The 25,165-nt window shown below is 41.9% G+C and overlaps 1 protein-coding gene across 2 annotated transcripts in view; it reads left to right on the top strand.

Moving 5' to 3' along the window:
- Positions 1 to 11,114: 11,114 nt before the first annotated feature.
- The window catches only part of LOC147446319 (polyadenylate-binding protein RBP47B'-like), a 99,337-nt gene continuing 85,286 nt past the window's right edge, over positions 11,115 to 25,165 (top strand). For both annotated transcript variants that reach the window (XM_086525582.1, XM_086525581.1), the window contains exon 1: positions 11,115 to 11,400. In XM_086525582.1, the coding sequence (XP_086381708.1) occupies positions 11,224 to 11,400 (177 nt within the window). In that variant the 5' untranslated portion in view covers positions 11,115 to 11,223. The remainder of the gene's footprint in view (positions 11,401 to 25,165) is intronic.

The raw sequence follows: 25,165 nt of genomic DNA, 5'->3' as shown, positions 1-25,165 counted from the left end.
AACTAATACTATAATTGTAGATTTTTGTGCCCATATTAGCATCTTGCCTAGAGCCACATGCCTTCAAGATGCATGCGTGGGTAATTGCATCTGAGGAGAGGCCCTCGCTTTGCATTTGCTAAAAAGAGACTAGAGCTTTCTAGCCCTGCCATGTGGGGAAAATCTTGCAATCAGTGCATTCCAAGAGTCCACACTTTGGACAAGAAGCTCCTTGAGCACTTGCATGTCTTCAAGATGTAAGCATGCCTTCAAGACGAAAGTATAGGTGATTGAATTTGGACAGATGCGCTCGCTTTGCACCCGTTGATTTCTCAAGCGCACCACATTTGGCATACATATGGCCCATGCATTGCCAAGCAGCTGTGACTAAATTTGGAGAGATCCATTTGCTTTGCACCTATTGAATTTCTCATGCGCACCACATTTGGCATATATATGGACCAACGCATTTCCAAGCAGCACATGTTCTGCAACAACCCATGACTTGCAAACATAGTTGAATGCAGATGGAAAGAGACCTTGATTTGCATGTAGTGATGATAGTTGACCAACACATCGATCAAAGAAGCACTATCTCTCCAATAGCCCAATTGGAATACGCCCACCCATGTGAAGGTCTTGCATAAGGCCACATGCCTTCAAGGTGAGAGAATAGGTGATTGCACCTAGAAAGAGGCCTTCCCTTTGCATATCTTCCATTTGCATATGGTGACAATAGCACACTGCAACAAGTTTTTCTTTTTTGATTGGACAGAAAGCCTATGCTTAGGGAAATGAGCTCTGCCAAGTTAGTAGGATACATAGTGAGCTCCACAATTGTACGTTACTACAAAAAGTACGCGAGCAACCCACTTTTACTGCTTCTGAGCCTTCCTCTGTTATTTTCCATTGGGTATAACCCAAGATGTGATGCATATGGAAAGTCTTTGCTTAGAAAACTTGCCAACGCCAACAAAACTGTGAGGCAGCAATAAATCGATGACTTGTAGGTACCCTCATGTATCGATAAAGAAGCAAAAATCTTCAGGGACTTGCAGATTTGAAAGAGATGTGAAACGTCAAGACTCGTGTTGAAATGCGGCAAGAAGCTCATGAGAGTTCTCTTGATTGCAGTATATGCCAACATGGCTATGGCAACGACCTCTCGGTTATTTTGCGTTTGACTCCTCTTCCCTAGATTCGTTCGCGGATTTGTCACTTTGTGAACACAAAATCAGTGAACGAAGCAGATGTTGAGGAGAAGAGAGAGAAGGAGGTTACCAACCAACCCATGTGCAGACTGTGGAGAAGGTAACTACGCACGAGACATGATTTGCTAATGTGAGTGCTTGATAAACAAGTGATAAAATCACCAGGCCTGCCAGGCATGATAAAAATTTCTTTTTGACATGCAATTTTTCAAGCCCCCTTTCATGCTTTGTGTAATGCAATCAACTTATATAATTTGTCATATATAACATTAACTTAAAGATATAAATACAAAAAATGACAGGCAATTTTGAGATTGTTTTGATAGGCAAAATATCCCTTGACAAAAAAAAAGGCATATTTTAGGCCTTGATCTAAAGCTAGATCCCACTTTAAAATCACTACATCTCTAAGCTTTTTGAAAAATACCATAAGCACAGAGAATTGAATTAAAAAAGCACCCTTAAGCTCTACACGCTAAACTTTAGATCCCTATGCTCTACACCCCACTTTAAAAATTCTACATTTTTAAGCTCTAGAGCCCTTTTTACAAATTTAAAACTGTAGATCCTTAACACTAGGTTGGTAACCTAACAGGACATAAAAGTGTCCTTTTAGGGTTTTGAAAAAAACCTCCAAAACCATAGTAGATCCACTCATTTTGTAAAATCCTTTCATGAGGTTATAGTTCAAGGCCTACTAGACATGTAAAAAATAAGAAACTTGTAAAATTTCTCATCTTTTGGTCACACCAAGCCTCCAAAGTTGATGGACAAGTACATTTTCATCAAAACAGTCATTTCTTACGTTTTGTTGCATAAAAATAAGATTAGGGATTTTTGTAGGACTTGAGATAAATTCCCTAGTTAACTTCAATGGGTTGGTGACTAGAACATATGATTGCTTCTCACTCACTATTTTTTGTTTTTCCAAAAGAAATAGGTATAAAAAAGTTGAATTTTTACCATTCTGCAAACCTATCATCAAAGTTTCTATAGCCACGCTCAATACAAATAATATATGCATGTTTTCTTAGTTCCCTATTGTTATTTAGGTTCATAAGGAGCCATGGAGCATGTCAAAAGAATATTACATCTCTTACCAAGGGGAATCTTGGGGACAAAGATGAAGTGCTAAATACAGCAAACATGAAAAATCTGGGTTCAACATTATGAGTTGTAGAATCCCATAGAAGCTATTCAATATCTAGCCAAATTTGATCCTTATGACTAGATATGGTTACTACCTACAAAATGCATGTAGTTGTCACAAGAAACTAACAATATTGAAAATGATATACTTGATATACTAGAATGTTTCATTTTCTTCTATAATTGAAAAAATCAACCATCGTTGTCTAGTATGCAAAATAGGATATTAGGTGCCCCAAAACTCAAGGAATATTAGCTTTATGTTACAATGTGTGACATAGAAAATCAAAACTGCATTTGGATATCATGAAAGCCACCAAAAAAATCATAGAAGAGCTAAAATTGGCTAAAAAACAGGATTTGACAATTTTTGTAATTTGGTCATAACTTATAACTTTAACATTTATTTCTCCCTAGAAGCATCAGGACATGTTGAGGACTACTAAAGATAGTTCTCTAGCATTATAGACCTCACAAACATGAATTCTAGAGTGGTATAGTTGCAAAAAGTTGAAAAAAGCCCAAAACAGGACCCGTTTTTTCACACAGTTTAGTTTGTGAAATGTTGTGCAAGGACAAGGTTAAGGATGGAATTGATATTCCAAAAAAATGTCGAGTTTTTTTCAGCTCATGAGACAACTTTCTAGATAGATAGCACCTCAAAATCCATTTTGAAACTCTTGACATAATTCAAGGAAAATGGTCACTTAACAGGACATAAAAGTGTCCCATTACCAACCTAGTGTTAAGTTGTAAATCCCACTTTAAAAGCTTTGAAGTTCTAAGTTCTAAAATTCTAGCATCTTTGGGTGACCCCCCTACTTCTGGATCCATGTAACATTTTCACTTTCTTTAATTCAAAGTTTTACCTTCGAATAAAAAAAAACTCTAGATCCTCATTGGATCAATGGAGACCTTACTTTAAAAGTTCTACATCTTTAAGTTCTAAACTTAGCTTTAAAATCTCTAAAAATGACAATAAAAAATCTTTAAAGGTTAAAGCCCTAAATGATAAATTCCTTCCATAAAGTTTTAACTAACAAAAATGACAACTTTAATCTATTACCTCAAGTTTCAAGGGGTGAACTAAATTCTCAAAATGAAAAGGTGGATAAAGAACTTCTCAAATTTCAAAATGAAAAGGTGACTCTTGGGATTTGTGGAGCCTCTAAGGCTTTATCATTTAACATGTAAGGCTATCAACGTTTCATGCTTCCAAAGGCATTATGCAACCCAAAATCTTTTCCTTGATATATGAGAGTTCATTTCATATTTAAAAACTCAAGACATGTCCATCATTAGATTTAAACAATTCATTTCAATGAGTACCCACTATCTTATTTCAACCAATCAACATTTTTGACCTATCAAAAAATGCTTTAAAAAATAACTCAACCTTTTTCTTATTTTAGTCTCAAAAAGAGAAGGCAACGCTATAGCCTTGCCCTTTGGGCAAGCCAAAAAAGGTTGGGGTGTAAAGCGGATGTTGATGTATGCTATTGAAGTAAAAATCATTTAAATTTATCAAGGAAAACTTATCTTACCTCTGTTGGGCATTGACGAGGAGTTACCGCTGACGTCAATGGCTTATTTGCACTGCAGAGCGAGGGGAGAAAGGAAGCGAGCGAGCAGTTAGGATGCATCCTTGTGACGTGCCACAAGAGGAGAAGAGAGAGAGAGTGGAAGAGTAGGTGTTGCACTATCAATGAGAGAGAGAGAGAGAGAGAGAGAGAGAGAGAGAGAGAAAGAGAGAGTATTTTGACGTCTTAGGAAATTATTCCAAGAAACCTTAAAGATCTATCCGACAAGGAGAGTTGAACTCAAGACCTGTTATTCAAGAGGGAAATGGCATAACCAATCTACCACACTTGGGTGAGAGAGAGAGAGAGAGAGAGAGAGAGAGAGAGAGAGAGAGAGAGAGGAGTCTTGAGATGGTCCACAACGCACTGAGCATTGGGAGAGAAAGAGAGATATTGACGGTCATTTGTGGGACCTTGCAAATGGAGCAATGAGCGCGTGCGCACACACACACACACAGAGAAAGATAGAGTTTTGAGGTTGGGTGTTGGAGAGACAGACAGACACACACACACACACACACACACACACACACACACACACACAGAGACCATGGCAGTCGACACACAGGCAACTAGAGAGGGATTGAGTGAGAATAGTGGTGTGTGTGTGTGTGTGTGTGTGTTATCTTTTACCAAAGCGTCGAAAGGCCTCTTATTAAGTGTGTGTGTGTGTGTGGATGTGGAATAAGCATAATTTTGTCCAAGAGTGGGGAGGAAAGAGAAAGATAATAAGCCCGCTTTCTTCCAAGGGGAAGGTCTTCTTTTAATTCAAATTTTTATGAACCTTAGTCACACAAGAGGAAGTTCTCACCAAAGCGGCTCATCAAAATCGAGTTTTCATCCAAGTCAGATACTTACCTAAAATTCGTCAAATATTGTTGCAACTTTGCCGGATCACACACCAAAACTCGTGAACAATCCCCGGCTTGTGTTGGATAAAATTTTGAATTTCAATTTTTTAAATCACCAAAAATACCAAAATTGGCCCAAAAATCTAAACATCACATGGAAATTCCACAAAATTGCACAGAAAAAATTCCTTAAAACTTTCATAAACCTTTAAAAATCATCAACAATCATAGTCAAGCACTTTTGACACGTACAAGCAAGCTAAAAATAGCATTTTTAAACCAAAAATCTCAATTAAAACAAAATCACCAAAATGGTCCTCGAAAATAGCAAAACGCTCAAAACTCAACTTTGAGGGTACAAAAGCGCTCCAAATCATGCCTAATCATGCAGACAAAATATCTCATCGAGATTGCAATCTATCAAATTTTTACGGAATTAATTGAAAATTGATGCAAAAATTAGCAAAACGTTGCCAAAGTTTTACAAAAAGTATCCAAAAAATACATGAAAATTTTATGAAAATTCTCCACACTCAGATGAATGGTGCAACCATTTCAAATCTCAATTACCATATCGATTCAATTGCCAATTAATTTTACCAATGAAAATCAAATCTAAGCAATTAAATCCAAAAAATTAGGTAAAAAATTAGCATAAGTGGTGTATGTAAAACCCTATTTTTAGCTCAAAAATGTAGCAACTAATCATTACACACATCAAATTTTCACTCAAACCTCAAATTAATCATGTACATTAATCAACTTGTATGCGTGCGTGCGTGCACACACACACACACACACACTTAAATGATTGGCAGTTTTCACCAATTTCTAGGTGCGCACACACAAGCTTTGATCTTGTCAAAATTGTTATTTATGCACATTCAAGGTTAAGAAAAATTATACATTACGACGGCATGTAGATGTACAAATCAAAAGATCAAAATCACAAACTTGATAAAGACTATGCATATTGCACAAATCTTGAATCCAATGGCACCATCCGATTTTCTATTACACAATGTGTAGGCCAATTTCATCGAAGCTCCAAGCCCTAATCTTGCATTCCAAAATCAACAATTGGTTAAGTAATTAGCACAAATTGGCATTGTTAGAATGCAATTCAAGCCTCTTACTAGGCAAATATCAAAGCATAAGCACAAAATGTTAGTCCAATTAGTAGAAAACCAGTGTGTAAGCTAGCAAAAATTAGTGATATTAGCAAGGGGTTAGTGAGAAACTAGAGTGTGTAGGCACACAATTAGCAAGATATGGTATCAAATTAGGGGAAATTGAACACATTTCCATAAGTACGAACATCCAAAATCCACAAAAAACAGTTACACAAACAAAATTAGCGAAGAAAATTGTGAGGAAACTTATTTGACTATGCCATAATTAAACTAGTGTAGGCCATCGATCCTTGGCAATGGTGCCAAATGTTGGGGGTACCATTGTAGCATAGCTCCAATGACCAACACATAAATGTCAATTTGGAGTGATGAGATACCTAGCTAGGACATGGAAACACTCACATGATTAGTGAGCTATCATGGAAACATGAACGGTGACTCTACGAGGTGAGATTCTCGGCCTATGGAGGAGTTAAGCCACAATGATTGGCTATCTCCACATCCACTTCTCTTCACCTCAAATCAACCCAATCACACACAGTAACAATTGCAACAAAACACACATCATTAATCTCATCATGCAACACTCTAATCACAAGTGCACACACATAGATCTATCGAGCATCCACACTCTAATCAAACCTACATACACAAAAAGAATAGAGAAAAATAACATAAAATTAGAGCAACATTAATCACTAATCAGTTAAGAGAAACAAAAATATTGCATGTCTCGGACTTGTCATTAGTTACAATACCATCTACTGGTATTTTCTAATCTTGGGTGAATGGTTAACCGTTTAAGTATGATTTAAAAGTGTGTTGCTTAGTATATGTTTTGGTTCTGCGGGCTGGAGGTGGCGAGCATGTCCAAATTCTGCATCTAGGCTTGGACAAAACAGAGGAAGACTTGAAAAATGCTTTGTTGAGCAATGTCAGGCCTCATGTGGTGGAAAAGTGTCTGATGTTGATGCGAGGTGGGTCGGCCTCTAATTCATTTGTGAACTCATCTATTCTTTTCCTACCATCAAAGGTGCTTGTGTATGGGCTATTTAAAAACAGAGGTGCGTGATTGGAACAAGATGGAAGCATGCCATTTTGGACAACTCGCACAACTTGCATTGGCAACTGCCGATGACAGAGGTGTGTTTGTGGTTGTTTGTTCGTCAGATAGTTATGGTATGGTGCATGATTTAGCATCTGCTTTTGGTTGGCAAGAAGAACACTTGAATGTGGTTGTGTGTAGACACCAGTGTGCAAGACAAAGAGTAGAACCATGTACACGTTGTTGGTGTCAGCTATGAGAAAAGAGTAGACTTGGACTTCAGAGGCCATTGAAATTCCATCAGATGATGCTTGGTACGATTCGTTGCAAGAGGATGATTGGACACAAGTAGAGGATGGGACACCGATGTGAGGTATGGTCCATCTATCATTGGCTCCAAGTGTATTTTTCATTTGTCATGTAAGTAAATCTTGTTACAAATATTTGTTATGTAGGCGGCATGGAATGTGGACATTGGTTCCTTTGGCAATTGTTTGCACAATACACTGATGAGAACGATGTTATTGTTCAATACGGAGGTGATTGCGGTGCATTGGCCTTAATGGGTACCTAGATGGGACATATGATGACAGTATTTGAGAGCAATGAGGATGTCTCCAACAAACTAAACAATGTTTTAGAGATGCAAGCTCATCGATTGTGAGAAATTCAAGAGAGAGACAAGAGACTGGCAGATGAGGTCGAGCATTCCCTAAAAGCAGCATCTCTTGTGGAGCCGCATTCAGACATTGTGGAACTGGATCCACCGGCCCATCCCATATAGTAGATTTGTAACAAGATACCTCAAATTATGTATAAGATGCTATTTGTGGTCTTCCACTGTATGCGCATGCTTTGAACATTCTGAGAATAAATAGATGTGTTTCGTTTGCTCGCAAATACTTGTAAAGATGACTTTTGCTAGTTGTCATAAACCAAATCATTTACTTTTTGTTCTCACTTGTATGTTATTTAATTCTAAAGAGCTACATGTGTTTTTGGCTACTTTGTAAGCTTAGTTAAGCACTATGGTTGTCCTGAGTAGGTGCTATGTAGAGCAGAAAGAGAGCTTTTTCGTCTATTTGACTCAATCAATGAAACGAGAATAGAGAAAGCTTTTTTGAAGAAATAATCAATTGCTCTTTAAAAAAAAAAACAAGCTTCCTCAAAAGATTTCTCATAAATCTTCCTCCAATCCCCTACTCCATCCAAAGAAGGCAAAGGATATTTCTCTTTTAAGATGGTCACAATCTGAAAAATTCAGCAAGCAAGTAAGTTATTAAGTAAAATAGCAGTAAGACCTTCGTCACATATTGGAGCTTCAAAATATACTAGCTAAGTTCTAACACTCTTCAACCTGTTAGATATTTTCATCAACATGCATAATTCGAGAATATAATTCCATCTTTAAGCTCATCTTTGAATATTTGGATTTGGCACCAAAAAGAGTCTCTAATTCTATCCAAACATCGCTCCAAAGATGCGATGTCATCTAAATAATGAATAAAATTGTCTTCTAGAGAAGTCAGATTGATCCAAGTGCTGCAGCTTGATGGCACTCCAAAGATTTTTTCGTATGAGGTATCCCTTGATTTGATATGCCATGTGTGAAAAACGGATCCATCAAACTTGTCAATTTTGGATGCCATAATTGAATCTCCAAAACAAAAAACTTGATGACGATGATTATTTGAGCACTACACTGCATGAGGAGGAATCTCCACAAGGTGAGTTGCTCTTTATAACTACTCAAAGATAGGAGTCGTGGCACATGGGCCTTCAGAATTCTTGACTTATGCTTTGCCTAAAACCACTGCTTGGATATTGTTTCGGAATGCTAGGTTAACAACCACTTGGGGCTTCAATGCCTTGCACCACCACTTTTTCTTGCTACAAATGTCACGAAATTAGCATTTTCCCCTCTACTACTTTGCGACTTTGATGCACCATCTAGTCGACACTGTTGTAAAAACAAGAGCAAGGGGCATCTCTATAGCAATGTCTCCCAATCAATAGCACTCAAGACACAAATTCAACACTACAATCCATATCAAAGGAACTCTCACAACACCACAACTCAAAGGTAAAAGTGATCCCTTGGGAATTTACAAGCACACGTCCACCCAAAAGACCACCTTGGAAACTAGGAAGCATCTACCCTAACATGGATTTACAGCACATGCCAACCAATGCACTTGAAGAAAAGAGCTTCCCCTTTCACCAAAATCCTATTTACAACCACAATTTCAAAGCATATATACACTACAAAACATGCGAGCTTCCACAACTTACTCTTCATCAAACTACCTATGGGCTACCATATCCTCTACCCTCCTGTGGGAAACAAACCGTATCTCCCAAACCACAACTTCAAAAGGAATTATTTCAAACCTCAAAAATTCTTGTTTTTTTACAACAAAGTCTCTGAAAACCACAAATTTCAAATCTATGCATCTCTATGTGCAAAATCAGTGCAAACAGCAAGCTGCCCTAGCTTGATTACACATAGGAAAGGCTAGTCGAGGGCAAAAACCTGCATCAAAAAGCATGAAGAAGACACAACGACAAAAAAATTACAAATTTATGATATTTTGTCGAAATTTTTTATGTTTGTACATGATTTTTAGTTATATACGAGTGACACTTAAAAAACCTCACTCACGAGCACTAATCTAGTAGCTGGTGCTACACTAGCAACTTGCACATGTGCTTGCTAAAGCAAGCTAAAAGCCCACAAAAAGAAATCCTACACACCCTTTTGACACACGACATCATGTCCATAGGTACAAATTTACAAAAAATGGGGTGTCCAAAATGCGCGGAACAACGTCAAGCACATGCAACCTGTTAGATGGCGTTTTGAAATGCCCTTGGGATGGGTTGCACCATGGTGCTACTTGGTACTCATTGTCTTTGCCACCAACTGGAGACATGGTTTTGATATGCTGGTGCAATAGAGCAAAGGCTTCACCACCGTCTTGAGCTTCTTGCAAAACCTGCAATGTTTTAGAATGCTGATGCAAGAAATCCGTGTAGCCCTCTTGCCGGCCACTACCACTGTAGTGCAACACGTTTTGAGTTTGTGCAAAACTGTCGCCCTATAGCCACACCTGGTCTCTAATACCACTATTGAGAACATTGTGGCTATGGTAGGTGTTGTTGATGGAAAGCCATGTGAGAGGGTGTGAGCGGGCAGAAAAGAGAGAGGGGTCAACGGGCAGAGAACACAAAACAATATATTTTGATTGATGAGGCTTTTACAATATATAACCTAAACTTAAATATCAATAACCACTGAAGTGTGCATGCTAAAAGAGTAATGTGTGTGTGTGTGTGTGTGTGTGTGTGTGTTTACCACAAGTGAAGTTCCCACAGGTGTGACAAAGTGAGTAGAAGGGCACGTGGATGGGAATGAGGGCATAGAACATTCATTTGCCTCTTCAGAAGTCCCAAATGATGCTAAATATCCATGTTCATACTCTCATACTTTGGACTCTTCCACTTCTTCTTATAATCAAAGTTACTATTTTTGAAAAGGGAATGGTCATGACTCTGATTATAAGAGGTTGGATTGCAAAACCCTTTTTTAATCAATATTTAGCTCTTTTCAAGCTCTACAATTTTGTATAAGAAGCTAAAAGCTGAATATGATACTCGGGGGGTTCACCTTTAAGAAACTATTCATATAACATGGGTATTTAAAAAACCCCTTTGCTTACCTGCTTAAGTTAATAAAATGACCCCTTTTTCTTAAAAAACTTATGGGTTTTCCTCTAAAATCAATAAAAAGCCCCCTTTTGTTAATATGATCCTGTTAAAATTGTAAAAATTGGGCAATTAAAAAACCCATTCATTTGTACTCACGTGACAACTTACATATCTAAAAGGTGAACCTCGCGAGATATGATATTACACAGGTCTTCTAATGGGATTATCAGAGAGAATCTCAAATTTCAAAAACCTCTACTACTATGCTATGGAGTTTCTTTTTGTCAAACTCATAACCAAAGCCAGGTTATTCTCAGCACATTTGATTTATTTATCCTTTGGGCATTGACAAGGGGGGATTCTGCCCAGGAAAAATTAAATTGCACACAAATTTTAAAATCTTGAAGGTTGTTCTCTTTATTTTTCCTTTTAAACGAAAAAACGGATCGGTTCGAACCCTTGCCCTTGCGATATACTGGTTTCGCCTTGTTAGAATAAAAGTATAGCTGTAGCTGTTGAGAAGCCTGAGGAAGAATCGTGCGTTGTCTTCCCTCGAGCTGTTCAAGTATGCAAGCTGCTTTGCAGCGCCAATATGAACTCTACCAGCAGAAGCAACAACAGCAATGGCAATCTTCTCATCACCAACCCCAGACTCTCGAAGAAGTCAGGACTCTCTGGATTGGAGACCTCCAGTACTGGATGGAGGAGAACTACATTCATTCCTGCTTCGCTCACACTAACGAGGTAAGCTTCAAGGATGTCACTCTTTCTTTGTTCCTCAACGGACTGGTTACTGTTGTTCCATGTGTGTGTGTGTGTGTGTGAGAGAGAGAGAGAGAGAGAGAGAGAGAGAGAGAGAGAGAGGTTTTGGTAATGTTGATGTTCTAAGAAGAAAACGGATGTATAAAACGAGCATGGTGCCATAGTTAACCTGTCAATGGCTTGATAACATGCACTTGCAATCAAGGAACAAACACACGTTTAACGCCAACATTTGTACAAAGTAGTCGACGTGTAATTGTCAACATTTGTTCAAAACAGTCTAGATACAATTGTGTTGCACTCTTTTGGCTGAGAATTTTTCAAATTGACATCGTGAGATGGAGTTGATTCTCGATGGGAGAGGGGTTATGCATACCTCCAAGGTACTCAGGCTCCGAAGGTGGGATTTCATCTTATGTCCGTGCACGAGGTGTGCAAGCTTGGCATGGAGGTGATTTTGCCAAAGGATGAGGTATCCATTTGGGATCGTGCGTCCGGCACGGAGGTCAAGAGGGGCTCAATGGAGAACGGACTCTACAGGCTCCTTGCTCTTTCTTCAGCAATCAAGATATCTGCAAGTTATCTTTGGCATTACAGATCCTGTCATTTAAACAATGATGCTCTTTGGCTTGCTTTTGTGAGCAGATGCTTACAGGCTTACCAAATGTTGGGAGTAAGCATGGGAAATACATTACTTGCATTTGTGGGAAGCAACATCGAGAAATATTCAGAGGCTTGCTACACGCTGAGCCATTGCAGTTTTGGAGTTGGTTCACACTGACCTTTGCGGACCTATGTAGACTCCTTTCCTCGGCAAGGCTCTCTATTTCATGTTGCTGGTGGACAATTTAAGCTGCTTTTCTTGGGTATATTTTCTGCACCACAAGTATGAGGCATTTGGCCTCTTCAAGAATTGGCACGCTTTTGTGGAGAAGGAGAGTAATAAAGTGTTGAAGACTATTCAGTTGGACAAAGGGAGTTTATCTCCAAAGCATTTATTCAGTTTTGTGCGGACAATGGCATCAAGGGAGAGCTTGTGAAAGGAGCGGAGGAATAAGACAATGGTTGAAATGGCACGGACCATGCTTGAGCGTTGAGACTTGCCAAAGTCTTTATGAGCGGAGGGAGTTGCGATGGCATTTCATACCATAAAATGATCTCCAACCTCTTCAGTTTCAAGCATGACCCCGTCCGAAGCTTATTCTGGTAAGAAGCCTCATGTCTCCCATTTTCGGATATTTGGGATGGATGCATACGTCCAAGTACCGAAGGAGCAGAGGGGGAAGTTTGACCCAAGTCCAGGAGAATGTTTTTGTCGGCTACAGTTCTCTTTTCGAGGGATATCTACTCTATGATCGAGAGAAGAAGGATGTTGTACTCAGCCATAATGTTGCCTTCGAGGAGTGTTTACCTTCAGAGGAGGCTTCCACTCCCAAGTATTCCACGATGACCCTTGATTTGCCGATACTTGGAGACCCAGATTATGTTTTGCCTCTTAACGAATCGTCTTCTCCAAACCTTGTCCCTCAAGCTATGGAGGAGGATGCACCCATTTCAGATGGTGCAGATGAGAGCGGTTCTCATCATAGTGTAGAGTTAGAGCTAGATATACCAGTAGCTCCTCCCCTAAGGAGCAAGTTAGACAAGTTACCGAAGTGGCTGTTGGAGACCTTGCGAGACGTAGCGACTTCAGATTTTCCACCGACTTCGATTTGCTGAGGTGGATGAGACTTTATTAGAGTTGAAGTATGCTTTGATGTCGATAGTGATCAGGGACAGAGATCCTTTGACAGTTGAGGAGGCGCTTTCACAACCGAAGTGGAAGCTGGCCATGCAGAAAGAACTTGATTTCATCAAGAAGAACAACACTTGGGAAGTTGGTTTTGCGGCCTGCCAAGGGGAAGGTGATTGGTGTTAAATCGGTGTACAAGACCAAGTACCAATCTGATGGTTATTTGGACAAGCACAAACGACGGCTCGTTGCCAAGGGCTTTTCTCAGAGAAAGGGTGTGTACTATGATGAGACCTTTGCCAAGGATGACTACCATTCAGACAGTTTTTACCCTTGTGGCCTTTTTCGGGTGGCCGGTTTTTGAGATGGATGTAGTTTCGGCTTGTCTCAACGGTGACTTAGAGAAGGAGGTGTATGTGGAGCAACCTCCAGGGTTCGAGGATCCAGATTTAACAGACATGGTTTGTAGGTTGCTAAAGGCTCTCTATGGCTTGAAGCAAGCCTCTCGAGTGTGGTACCAGAAGATAGATTCTTTCTTTTTATGACAGTCCTTTGGACGTTCTTGTGTCGGACCAGATTTATACATTTACAGTGAGGGAGGACCGGTGACTCTTGTTATCCTCTATGTGGACAATCTTGTGATCACAGGTAGCCATGTTGAGCACATCCGCAGTACTATGGAGACCTCGACAAAGGAGTTTGAGATGACAGGTCTTGGCTTGCTTCATTACTTTCTAGGATTGGAGATATGGCAGATAGAGAGGGGACATCTCTCTCAGGAGCGCTATATCTAAGAGTTGCGGTCTCACATCGATGACGTGGCATGAGCACGACACCCTGGCAAGACCAGAGGACATGTTGTACGGATAGTAGGATGATGTGACAGAAACTGTACGGACAACAGACAATACAGATTTTTGAAATATACGCTGACAGCCTGACGTGGCAGCAAAACATACGGATTTCCGGAATATGCGCTAGCAGGCTGCTGATGTGGCTCTTGTACGGAATTCCGCAATTTGAGTTACTTGCTTTTTATGGCAGATTTTAGACTAGATGCTTTTTGAGTTGACTGCTTTTGAGTTTGCTGCTCTTGGGGCATCCCTTGTAAGAATAAATAGACCCAAGGGGTCTCACTCTTTAGAGCAGTTGGACATAGAGTCTGAGAGTAGAGGACCCCTCCGGTGTTGTACTTTGCTCAATTGTTAATATAAAAATAAATACCGAAAGGAGCGCCAGTTTTTGGGGCCAATACCTCTCAAAGGGGCACAGAACTACGCCGGGCCGTGTCGACTCAAATTCTAAAGTTGTAAAGTATTTTATGTGATTCTCTCGTGTGTCGTGTCCGATTCTCGACTTGGGTGCTCAAGTCTGTGACAATGCTGTGATACCATTGTTATAGGCTTGGGCCAGTATGAACTAAGTGTGTGATTTGTGAACTGCATGGAAATTCCCCAGGATGAATTTGATCTATGTATGAAATTAACGTTTTTTGGAAGAACTTGCTAGTTGTGTGCACATAATAGATGAAAATCGAGAATGAAACGATGACAAATTCGGAGCAATGATAGCTCCAGAGTGAACCTGATAACGAAAACAATCATGAATTTTGAATTATGAGGAATGATTCAGTGGAACTGTCGTGAGTGCATCAAGAGTTCGCGTGGGATGAGATGGCCACACAACTAGGACTGAATGATTGAAACACTATGTTCAGTATGGACTCAATGTCTGATTGATGGATTGGGATCCTTGGAAATGATTACTCGCACATGACTGTGCATGAGTGCAGATGGAATGGTCGACCAGATGATTGCAGCATTTCGGTCTCGAGAAATCTATGGACATGATCGCAATATGGGATTAGTTAATTCGACATCAGTGAGATCTGGGATGGATCTAGATGCGATCACTAAATACGTTGCTTGGAATCATGGTCCTAGATCGGAAGGAATTCCCTGGACATGATCGCAATATGGGATTAGCTAATCCGACATCACTGAGGTCCAGTGCGGATCTAGATGCGATTGCTAAATACATTGCCAGGAATCATGGTCCTAGACTCTATGTAGTACGTTTTGAATGTGATGTGATGTGATGGGACTATTGTCTTTGTACAAGTGCCGGATTTGTGTCGTCTAGTGCGTCGGTACTTAAGTGTCAGTGTCTACTAAACTGGTTCATGGCTTATGTTTGATTTTGCAAGCATAATCGAGGGCGATTACAATTCTTTCAAGAGGGGGTTATGTCACAAATTGATGACGTGGCATGATCACCCGACGCGCTGCACAGACAGTAGGATGATGTGGCAAAAACTGTACGGACAACAGACAATACGGATTTTTGAAATATGCGTTGACACGCTGACGTGGCAATAGACAATACTGGTTTTGGGAATATGTGCTGGCATGCTATTGACCTGGTTGCTGTACGGAATTCCGCAAATTGCGTTGCTTTTTATGACAGATTTTAGACCAGATGCTTTTTGAGTTGATTGCTTTTGGGGCATCCCTTGTAAGAATAAATAGATCCAAGGGGTCTCACTCTTCAGAGCATCTAGATGCAGAGTCTGAGAGCAGAGGACCCCTCGGGTGTTGTACTTTGCTCAATTGTAAATATAAAAATACTCTAGTCTTTGCACCTTCTTCAGGAAGCATGCCAGAGAATGAGCCCTAACCTCATATTTAAAGGCCCTTGGCGTGAAAAGCAGTTACAGTGAAAAGCCTCCAAAACTCAAAAGCTTCTTGTCCAAAAGCAATGCTAAAAAGCTGCCAGCATGTTTTGCCGAATTTCGTACAACTGCCACGTCAGCAGTCAGCGCAAAACGCGAAGCGTCCGTACAACTACCACGTCATCAGTTTTTGCGTGAGTGTGTGTGGGTCCTGCTTTATTTTACTTTCTTTATGTCACTAGGGCCCCATCGGGCGGGGTCCCCATAAGTTTTCTTCTTAGGGTTTAGGCCCCTCGGCCAGGATCTGCAAGTTGGTTCCATTCTTCAGGGCTTTGACATGTCAGCAGTTTGTGACACCGTGTTGACTCAAATTTTAAACTTGTGAAGTATTTAAAGTGATTCTCTCGTGCGTCGTGCTTGATTCTCAACTTGGGGTGCCCAAGCCTGTGACATGTTGGAAACATTTGGTATGATTGAGTGTAAACCTTTCTCAACCCCTATGGATCCCAGAAGTTGCCACAGTATGGCCCCTCAGATGTAGCAGATGCTACAAAGTATCGGAAACTGGTCGGTTCTCTTATTTGGGTTCCCGACACCCGATTTGATGTCATTTTCCCGGTTGGCCTTCTCAGTTCTTTCATGTAGAGACTTGCCAAGTCACATTTGGAGTAGGCTCTTTGGGCTCTGCGGTATTTAAGGCGACCAAGTCATTAGGCATTCACTATGCGACTGGAGGTACATACTCAAAAATCATTCTACGAGGAGGGAGTGATTCAGATTGGGATGGAGATCCAGATGGACGACAATTGACTTCAGGTTACACCTTTATTTTGGCTTAGTAGTAGTTTCATGGAGCAGTAACAAAAAGGCGACAATTGCCTTATTCTCCACAGAGGTAGAGTATAGGGCTCTTTGGAGTGCTACACGTGAGTCAGTGTGGTTACAGAGTCTACTTACGGAGATGGGCTTTCCCTAGCTGACGACCATGATGTCTTCTGACAACCAGAGTTGTATAGCCATTGCGAGGAATCCGGTGTTCCATGCCCGTACTCTTCCACAGGCCACATTTTCCTCTCATGCTAACTCCCTTGGGCTTGTTTCCCGTTTAGGAGACGAGAGGGGGTGTTAGAGTTCAGATTTCTATCTGGTGGTGGCTCCATTATCTCCCAGGAGTAGATTAGGGAGTGAGGGCTGTTTTGTGGATGTGCGCGGTTGTATTTGAGGGCTTATTTGAGGTAGACGTACGTTTCTCGGTGATGCACTCCACGGTGTTGACCACCCCGTAGGCCGGCATGAGGCGGGATCCTCGTTCGTAGGGTTTCTTGGGGTCAAAGTCTTGAGGCTTCTGCATTTCTGCTACTAAATACGTGTATCAGATCACTTTTAATGAGTTTACTTATTTATTAGCATTTTTAGCCATTTTCCCAGGTTCGTGGGGTTTTCCAAGCAGGTAGGGCAATCCTGCAAATTGCCTATATATGCCCCTCCCCCCCCCTCCTCAACTTTTGGCATGTTGTTCAATGTAGAGATCCAACATTTGGACTCTCTCTCTCTCTCTCTCTCTCTCTCTCTCTCTCTCTCTCTCTCTCTCTTTCTCTCTCTAGCGTTTTTAGCTCGCTAGCGTTTTGCAGTGTGCGGCCACTCTCTAGCGTTTTCTCTCTCCACCAACGATCTCTCGTGTTTTTCTTCAGCGATCTCATCTTCTCTCTCTAGCGCTCCCTCTCCTCTACATGTACATCCTACACGGTGTTTGTGCTTGCAGGTGATTGCGATGCTTGTACGGTGGGCGGTTCGTGCTAGGAGCTTGTGTACGAGGAGATCTATTGCGATAGATCCAAGATCCGTTGGCTGCTCGGTCTTGAGAGGAGGTGGGCGGTTCGTGCTAGGAGCTTGTGTACGAGGAGATCTATTGCGATAGATCCAAGATCCATTGGTTGCCTGGTCCTGAGAGGAGGTTTGCTCGTGGTTGCAGACGAGATCATCATCCGATTCACTCTTTTCCACACACCTTCACTCTACGGGTGCGACTCTTAGCCCAATGGTTGCAGCTCTTTGCCGAAAGGATGTGTCTTTACGTCTAAAGTCATGTCTCTTCACCAAGAGACATGCCTTTTCACTAGTGACTCTTCAATTCCCTACATAAGGAGCCTATTGTACTCAGTTTCAAACAATCATCAATAAATCAGACATAGAGTCTTCTAAGTCTTGTTTCTGAGTTCAGTTCAAGTTTCTTAAGTCTTAATCATGTTTTTAGCATTGGTCTTGTCCATAATCGTGAAGAATATAAGACTCACCAAGATGCAACCTAACAAAGCATACCCTCTTTGCACTCTTTCAATGGCGCTGCAAGTCCTTGTTGATTAGGGCATCTAGCATTCTCTGCTTTCATATGGTGAAATTTGTGCCATCAAATTTCGTAATGAAGTAATCTTCTTGTTGCTAAATTGGCTTTATCTGATAGAAAAAATAATTCTAAAGGAATTATTAGATTTATAAGTGAGAGGGTTTTCTCGCTTGGAACACCAGGAAAAATAATTCTAAATGAATTATTGGAATTTTTAAGTAAGAGGGTTTTTCTCACTGGAGACATCCGAGTACAGAGTATTCCTAGTGCGTCATTCAGAGTAATGACGAGAGCTCTGTGAGAGGGAATATCTGTAAGGCCACCAGGAACGAGTACTTCTGATGCGTCAGATCGGATGGGTGACAGGGAGCATCGGGAAGAAGTATTCGACCATCCGGGAACGGACATCTCTGATGCGTCATAGGATGGGTGACAGAGAGCATCGCGAAGGAGATTGTACTGTAAGTTCGGTAGGAAAGGACTAGGTGATGGGTATTCCTGATGTGTCACAAGGTGGGTGACAGGTGCATCGAAAAGGGGATATCCATAGTCGAGAGGAAATTCCGAACTGTGCTAGAATTGTGCACAAGAAAAAGCAAGTACTTGAATGAAGATGGGTTTAGAGGAAACTTTGAGGAAAAACGGATGCTTTTTGAGAAAGCGGGTTGCTTTTTGGGAAAGCAGATGCTTTCTCGCGAGGAAGTCTATGTCTGCATTGCAACTGTGCATGTGTTTGCAACCGGGGACGTTGGAAAGGGGGAAGTGGGAAAACCACCAACACATAAACTCGATGCCTCTCTATAGCCCAGTGATCTCACAGCACCCCTATCCCCTAGTAAACACACACCATGATACACAATCTGCAAACAATTACTGTCCAAGCCCGTTCCCAACCATCCCAGACTATACACACACAGTTGCAAAGCATACCTTCACGGCTCCCATCTACAATCTTTACACGGACACATAGGGTTGGGATGTGTCACGTGACATCCCCTCCTTTTCAAAGTGAGGTAGTGATACAGAACTGTATGGCGTCGAGGGAGATCGCCAACAGCATCCGGAATCCTGGAAGGGACTCTTCGTCGGCCCACTCTGCTGTGTGGGTCGTGCAGTACTTGAACTTCATAAAGGTCTTCAACGCTTGCTTCTTTGGGCCGTGCCGAAAGCAACACAAAGTCTTCTGTATCTCCTTCCTTGCTTCAACTTCATCGAGAGTCGTGCTTCTTTCGTCTTCAAGATTCTCCATGGCTGAAAATTCCTGAAACCATCTTCAACACAAAACCATGAACATACCCATTGCATGTAAAGTGAAGGAAAAAAATCTTGTTTTCTCTAAAGACTCTGTATGCAATGTAGATGAACAAATAGATGAAGTGACAACCCGTTCATCAACCACATGCAAACAATGAGATCGAATCTTTTCTGTTTGATCGAAATCAATCAACGGTGGCAAATCACAATGGAAATGCCCATGCTTGGTGCTCATACTATCAGGTGCTCTTTCGGAAACTGTGTCATGCCAAGGAAGAGACATGGAATGCGACTTCCTTACATACAAACTTTTCAGCTTTTCATGAATAATCCGCATACATTCGTGCTTATCCATGAGAGAAACGTGCTAAACATACAATATGTCATGCCTAGGAAAAGGGATCACATAACGATGTTGACTAAAATACAGGAAATCTTCACGAATGAAACCCTCGAACAATGCGTGCGTATCAATCATGCAAACACATAATAGTTCCTGTGATGGTTCTTTGGACCAAGGCTCGAGAGCCAAGATCGCTTCTTCGGGATCTATCGAATCTTCTTGTGGGGGATCTGTGGACCTCGACTCGAAAGCCAAGATCGATTCTTGGTGATTGATCAAATCTACAACGAGGTTAGCTTCGCTAGGAAAAGCATCCACCAACACACTATCCTTGTGAACAATCACATCATCTTCATGCAATTCATCATGCTTGTGAGAAATCACATCTTGATCATGCAAATCATCATGCTTGTCATTGTCATCCAAATCATCATGCTTCACACAATCATGCAAATTCTGTGTGTCATGCTTTGGAGAAGAAGAGACTGAGAGAGTCTTCTTTTCCTGAATTTCTTGCATCGGTGTCGACACATGAGAAAAGAGTCGCAACATCTCTTGCATTCGTGCTTTGTTCTCGCGATAAAATTCTGCTTGTCTTGCTTTGTTCGCTCGATTAAATTCTGCTTCTCTTGCTTTGGCTTCCAAGCGTGCTTGCTCGTTCTCGCGCGCTATGGCTGCCATTCTTTCTTGGTACTTACGCTCGATGGCTGCGATTCTTTCTTCGCTTTCTAACTTCCTGTCCATCATCCTCTTGTCGAAAGCCTCCATAGGAGTTAGTGCAATCCTTGTCGTAGATAGAAAAGGGGGAGGGTCGGAAAAACCTCCTGGTGGGGAAAATTCTTCTTCGCCTCTCTCATGCTCATCACCTCCAAGCGAAGTATCCATTCCGCTTCGAGCGATGACCATTCTGCAATCGTGGGTTCTTGTGGGTTCTTGTGTTCTTAAGTCCACGACGGACTTGGGTTCTTGGGGGTCTTGAGTTCTTAATTTCACGAGGAACTTGGGTTCTTGAGGGTCTTGGGTTCTGAAGTTCACGAGGAACTTGGGTTCTTGAGGATCTTGAGGTTTTCTTTTGCTTGCAAATCGCGTTGGAGAAGGATCTTCTCTTCACCCGAGTTCTACCCTTTTCTGCGGGGGCACCCCTTGGCGGCCTTGCGCTCACACCAAGGTTTCTTTTTCCCACCTCACGTAAATTGGCTGGCCGCTAAGTGCACGGTCCGCTCTCAATGAGTGAAAAGAGACACAAGGGGAGCTGGACAAGCCCTTCTTTCTTGGGATTCCTGTCACTCTTCAACAAAACACGATTAGGAATCGCCACGCCCAAGTAAATTGGGTTTTGTGTGATTGCAACAAGCAAAAAAAATTATTGTGGTTCTTGTGGTTCTTTCCTTGAGTAATGCAGAACACTTCCAAAGCTCTGATACCAATGTTAGGTGCAGCGGAATGAATGTTGTATTTTCTGAAGATTAGTGATCTTTATTGCTCAAGGTTCCTTTTAGTTCTTTAGGGAAAGAAAGAGCTTTCCGTCTTGTAGAGTGCTGTTGTCACGTGACACATCCCAACCCTATGTGTCCGTGGACAAGCTACACCACAGCAGGGTTCAGTTAGTCCAATCAAGTTAGATTAGCAGTGATCTGGCACTTTTGTGAGTCTATTCGTAGACAGTGCATGCCCAGTCACTTAGCATAGATGCATATCCTCCGGTTGCACACAGCATGATCATCGGAATTCCCATCAGAATCCATTAGCATTAGTTAGGGGAATTTTCCAGTGCATTTAGCCTATTTTCCTATTTATTGGGATTTTCACTTATTATTTTTAAGTGACTTTCCTACAAAAGTAGGTAGGGCAATTTTGCTAAGTTAATATATAAGCAAACCAAAGTTCACACTTTTTGGCAGAAGAGGCACCAGGAGCTTCCCGCTCAACAAGCAACTTCTCAGCAGTACCCCACCCCCCTCAGCAGTAGACCCTTGCCATCTCCCATCCCCTTGGCGTTTCCCACAGTAGCACCCATCGCCTTGAAGTCTTCCCTTCCTGGCGATAATTTCCCTGCAGATCAGCCCCCACAAGCCAGCGTTTTTGAAGCAAATCAGCATAGCGTTTTTGGACTTGTAGACTACCAGCAGTTGCAGCGTTTTTGCTTAGCTTGCCTGGCGTTTTATCAACAGTAGCAGCCCTGCTGGTCCAGCGTTTTCTCAGCCATGGAAGCAGTCTAAAAACGCAGCCAAAGGGAGCAGATCTCAGCGTTTTCATTTTCAGCAATCAGCGTTTTTGATCAGCAGTTTCAGCAGGGATAAAAACGCAGGTTTTCAGCAGTTAGCACAATAGCAGATTCCCCCAAGAAGGTTGCAGATAGTTCCCCATTTTCAGCCCTAAAAACACAGCCCAAAACAGTCATTTTCAGCCACCGAATCAGTCCCCGAATTCGTCGATTTGAAGCCTTCAGATTTCAGCCATCGAGTCGTCGTCGTCATCACCATCGTCGTCATCGGCATAGTCCCATTGCATCAGTCCATTGCATACGCATTGTACACTTTTGTGCAATCAAAGTAGACCACTCTCGCCGATGAGAGTGGGGCCTTCGGAGGAGGGTTTTACAACCTTTCGGGTGTCGTATCTCTTCTCTCTCCTTCTCTCAGTCTCATTCACTTGTAGGCACAATCCACTCACTTTGTTCGTGATCATAGCACTCTCCCTAAGACGGAAAGCTCTCTCTTTCCCTAAGAACTAAAAGGAACCTTGAGCAATAAAGATCACTAATCTTGAGAAAATACAACATTCATTCCGCTGCACCTAACATTGGTATCAGAGCTTTGGAAGTGTTCTGCATTACTCAAGGAAAGAACCACAAGAACCACAAGAATGTTTTTGCTTGTTGTGATCGCACGAACCCCGGTTTACTTGGGCGTGGCGATTCCTAATCGTGTTTTGTTGAAGAGTGACAGGAATCCCAAGAAAGATGGGCTTGTCCAGTCTCCCCTTGTGTCTCTTTTCACTCATTGAGAGCGGACTGTGCACTTAGCGGCCGGCCAATCGATGTGAGGTGGGAAAAAGCAACCTTGGTGTGAGCGCAAGGCCGCCAAGGGTGCGCCCGCAGAAAAGGGTAGAACTCGGGTGAAGAGAAGATCCTTCTCAACGCGATTTGCAAGCGAAAGAAAATCTCAAGAATCCCAAGAACCTCACGAACCCTAGATTCTCACGAATCAAGGACCTCAAGAACCTCAAGAACCTCAAGACCCTCAAGAACCTCAAGAACCTCAAGACCCTCAAGAACCAAGTTCCTCGTGGACTTAAGAACCAAAGACCCTAGTGCATGGTCGTCACCCGAAGCGGAATGGATACTTCGCATATAGGTGATGAGCATGAGAGAGGCGGCAAAAATTTTTCCCCACCAGGAGACTTTTTCGACCATTCCCCTTCGCCATCTACACCACGAGTTGCACTCACCCCTATGGAGATGATGGTCAAGTCGATGTTGGACATGAAGGCACAACAACAAGAAACGAGTCGAGTTGCATTGGCACAACTCGCAAGCAAAGCAGAAGCACAAGAAGCCAAGGACCGCGAGCGCGATGAAAATCGCCTTGCTCAAGAGCGTGAGCGCATTGCTCTTGCCGCAAAACAAGAAGAAAATCGACTTGCTTTCGAACGCGAACGCGATGAACGCGAGGCTCAAAGGGAGATTCGTCATCAAGAGTTTATTTTCCACATCCTAGCCTCGAAGACCGAACCACCCAAAGATCGTGGAAGTTCGTCAAGTGGCGTAAGCCATGACGCGGATTCTAACCATCCAGTCACAGAAAAGTTGATTTTCAGTAAGTATGATGGTAAGATGGATGCTACGGTGATTCATTCTTGGTTGCATCAATTTAATGCTTATTTTGCGACAACTAAGAAGACAAGCAATGACAAAGTTTTGACGGCAGCTATGTACCTTGTCGGTGATGCCATTAATGGGTACCACGCATGGCAAGAGGCACAGCTAGCCGCGCACCTAGAGGCAGCCGACGATTTCATGCCCCTCTCTTTTAGTTGGGCTGATTTCCAAGACAAGCTCAAGGCGCGGTTTATGCCACCTCAGTACCTCGCCCGATTGAAGGACGATTGGCACGCTCTCAAGCAAAATGATATGCTGGTTATGTCTTTTTCTAATCGTGTTTTGCAGTTAGGTACCCAATTACGTATATCGGATGATGAGCGCAAAGAGGCTTTTCTCTTTGGATTGGACGAGTATACCAAGTACAATGTCGAGGTATTCGATCCAATCGATCTCAACAAGGCGGTAGCGATTGCTCTCGCATAGGAGATGAAGCACAACAAGGGAAAGCCCAAGGAGAACAAGACTTCCACAAGTACCTCGCAGACTCCTCAGAACGGTAAGAACGGTAAGAATGATAACTCTTCTAACCAATCTACCAACAATATCTCATCAAAGAATTCTTCCAATGAATCTAAGGGTAAGGCTAACACAACTGCTAAACCTAAGCTTACTCCATATGAAAAAGTAGCACAAGGAATTGTAGGAGGTTACATCACTTCGGAAGTCGTTTTCATTGTCACATTAAGGGTCACATAAAACGAACATGTCCTAAGCTTGAATCGAATGAATCTAAAGAACCCGCAGTACTCACTACATCTGTCAATGCAGTGAATGATAACACGATTGTGCCCAAAGTTTCTCAGGACCCTCCCATTGATGATTCTCTGATTAAATGTTATGGTCGTACGTCGGGGTACTGTTTTGTCATATTGTTTGACCCAGGTAGTATGCATGATGTGATCAGCCCCTCTCTTGTTGAGAGAGCCCGCCTCGAAGTTAGTCCGAGATTTCCTATCGAGGTCTCTGGCTTTCGTCCTGGTATGGTCGCTCTCATCACGAAGGAGTGCCTTGATGTGTTGTTTGCAATTCAACAGACTGCCTTCACTAGAAGATTTGTTGTTTCTGCTCTCTCAGGATGTGATATGATTTTAGGCATGAAATGGTTTCGTGAAATCAACCCTCTCGTTGATTGGGAGGCTAGCACTTTAACCCTCAATGCCAAAAGTGATTCTCCTACTGTCTTTCATGGAGTGGATACTTCTCCTTCTCCATCTCTCATTGCTCATATACAGGACAAGATTGAAAGGATTCGGGATAAGGAGATTCTCTCAGTCTCTCTTTCTCCAAAGCAAGATACACTGGATTTGCATGATTGTTTGAAGCATGATGATGATTTGAATGATATTGCTAAGCATGATGATTTGAATGACAATGATAAGCATGATGATTTGGATGCCAATGATTTGCATAATGATTTGTATGATCAAGATGTGATTTCTCACAAGCATCATGAATTGCATGAAGATGATGTGATTGTTCACAAGGATGATGTGTTAGTGGATGCTTTTCCTAGCGAAACT

This window comes from Adiantum capillus-veneris, chromosome 12, assembly GCF_014529385.1.
Source record: "Adiantum capillus-veneris isolate H3 chromosome 12, ASM1452938v2, whole genome shotgun sequence".
NCBI lineage: Eukaryota > Viridiplantae > Streptophyta > Polypodiopsida > Polypodiales > Pteridaceae > Adiantum > Adiantum capillus-veneris.
Note: the sequence above shows the minus strand (reverse complement) of the source record. Positions and strands in the feature narration are given on the sequence as shown.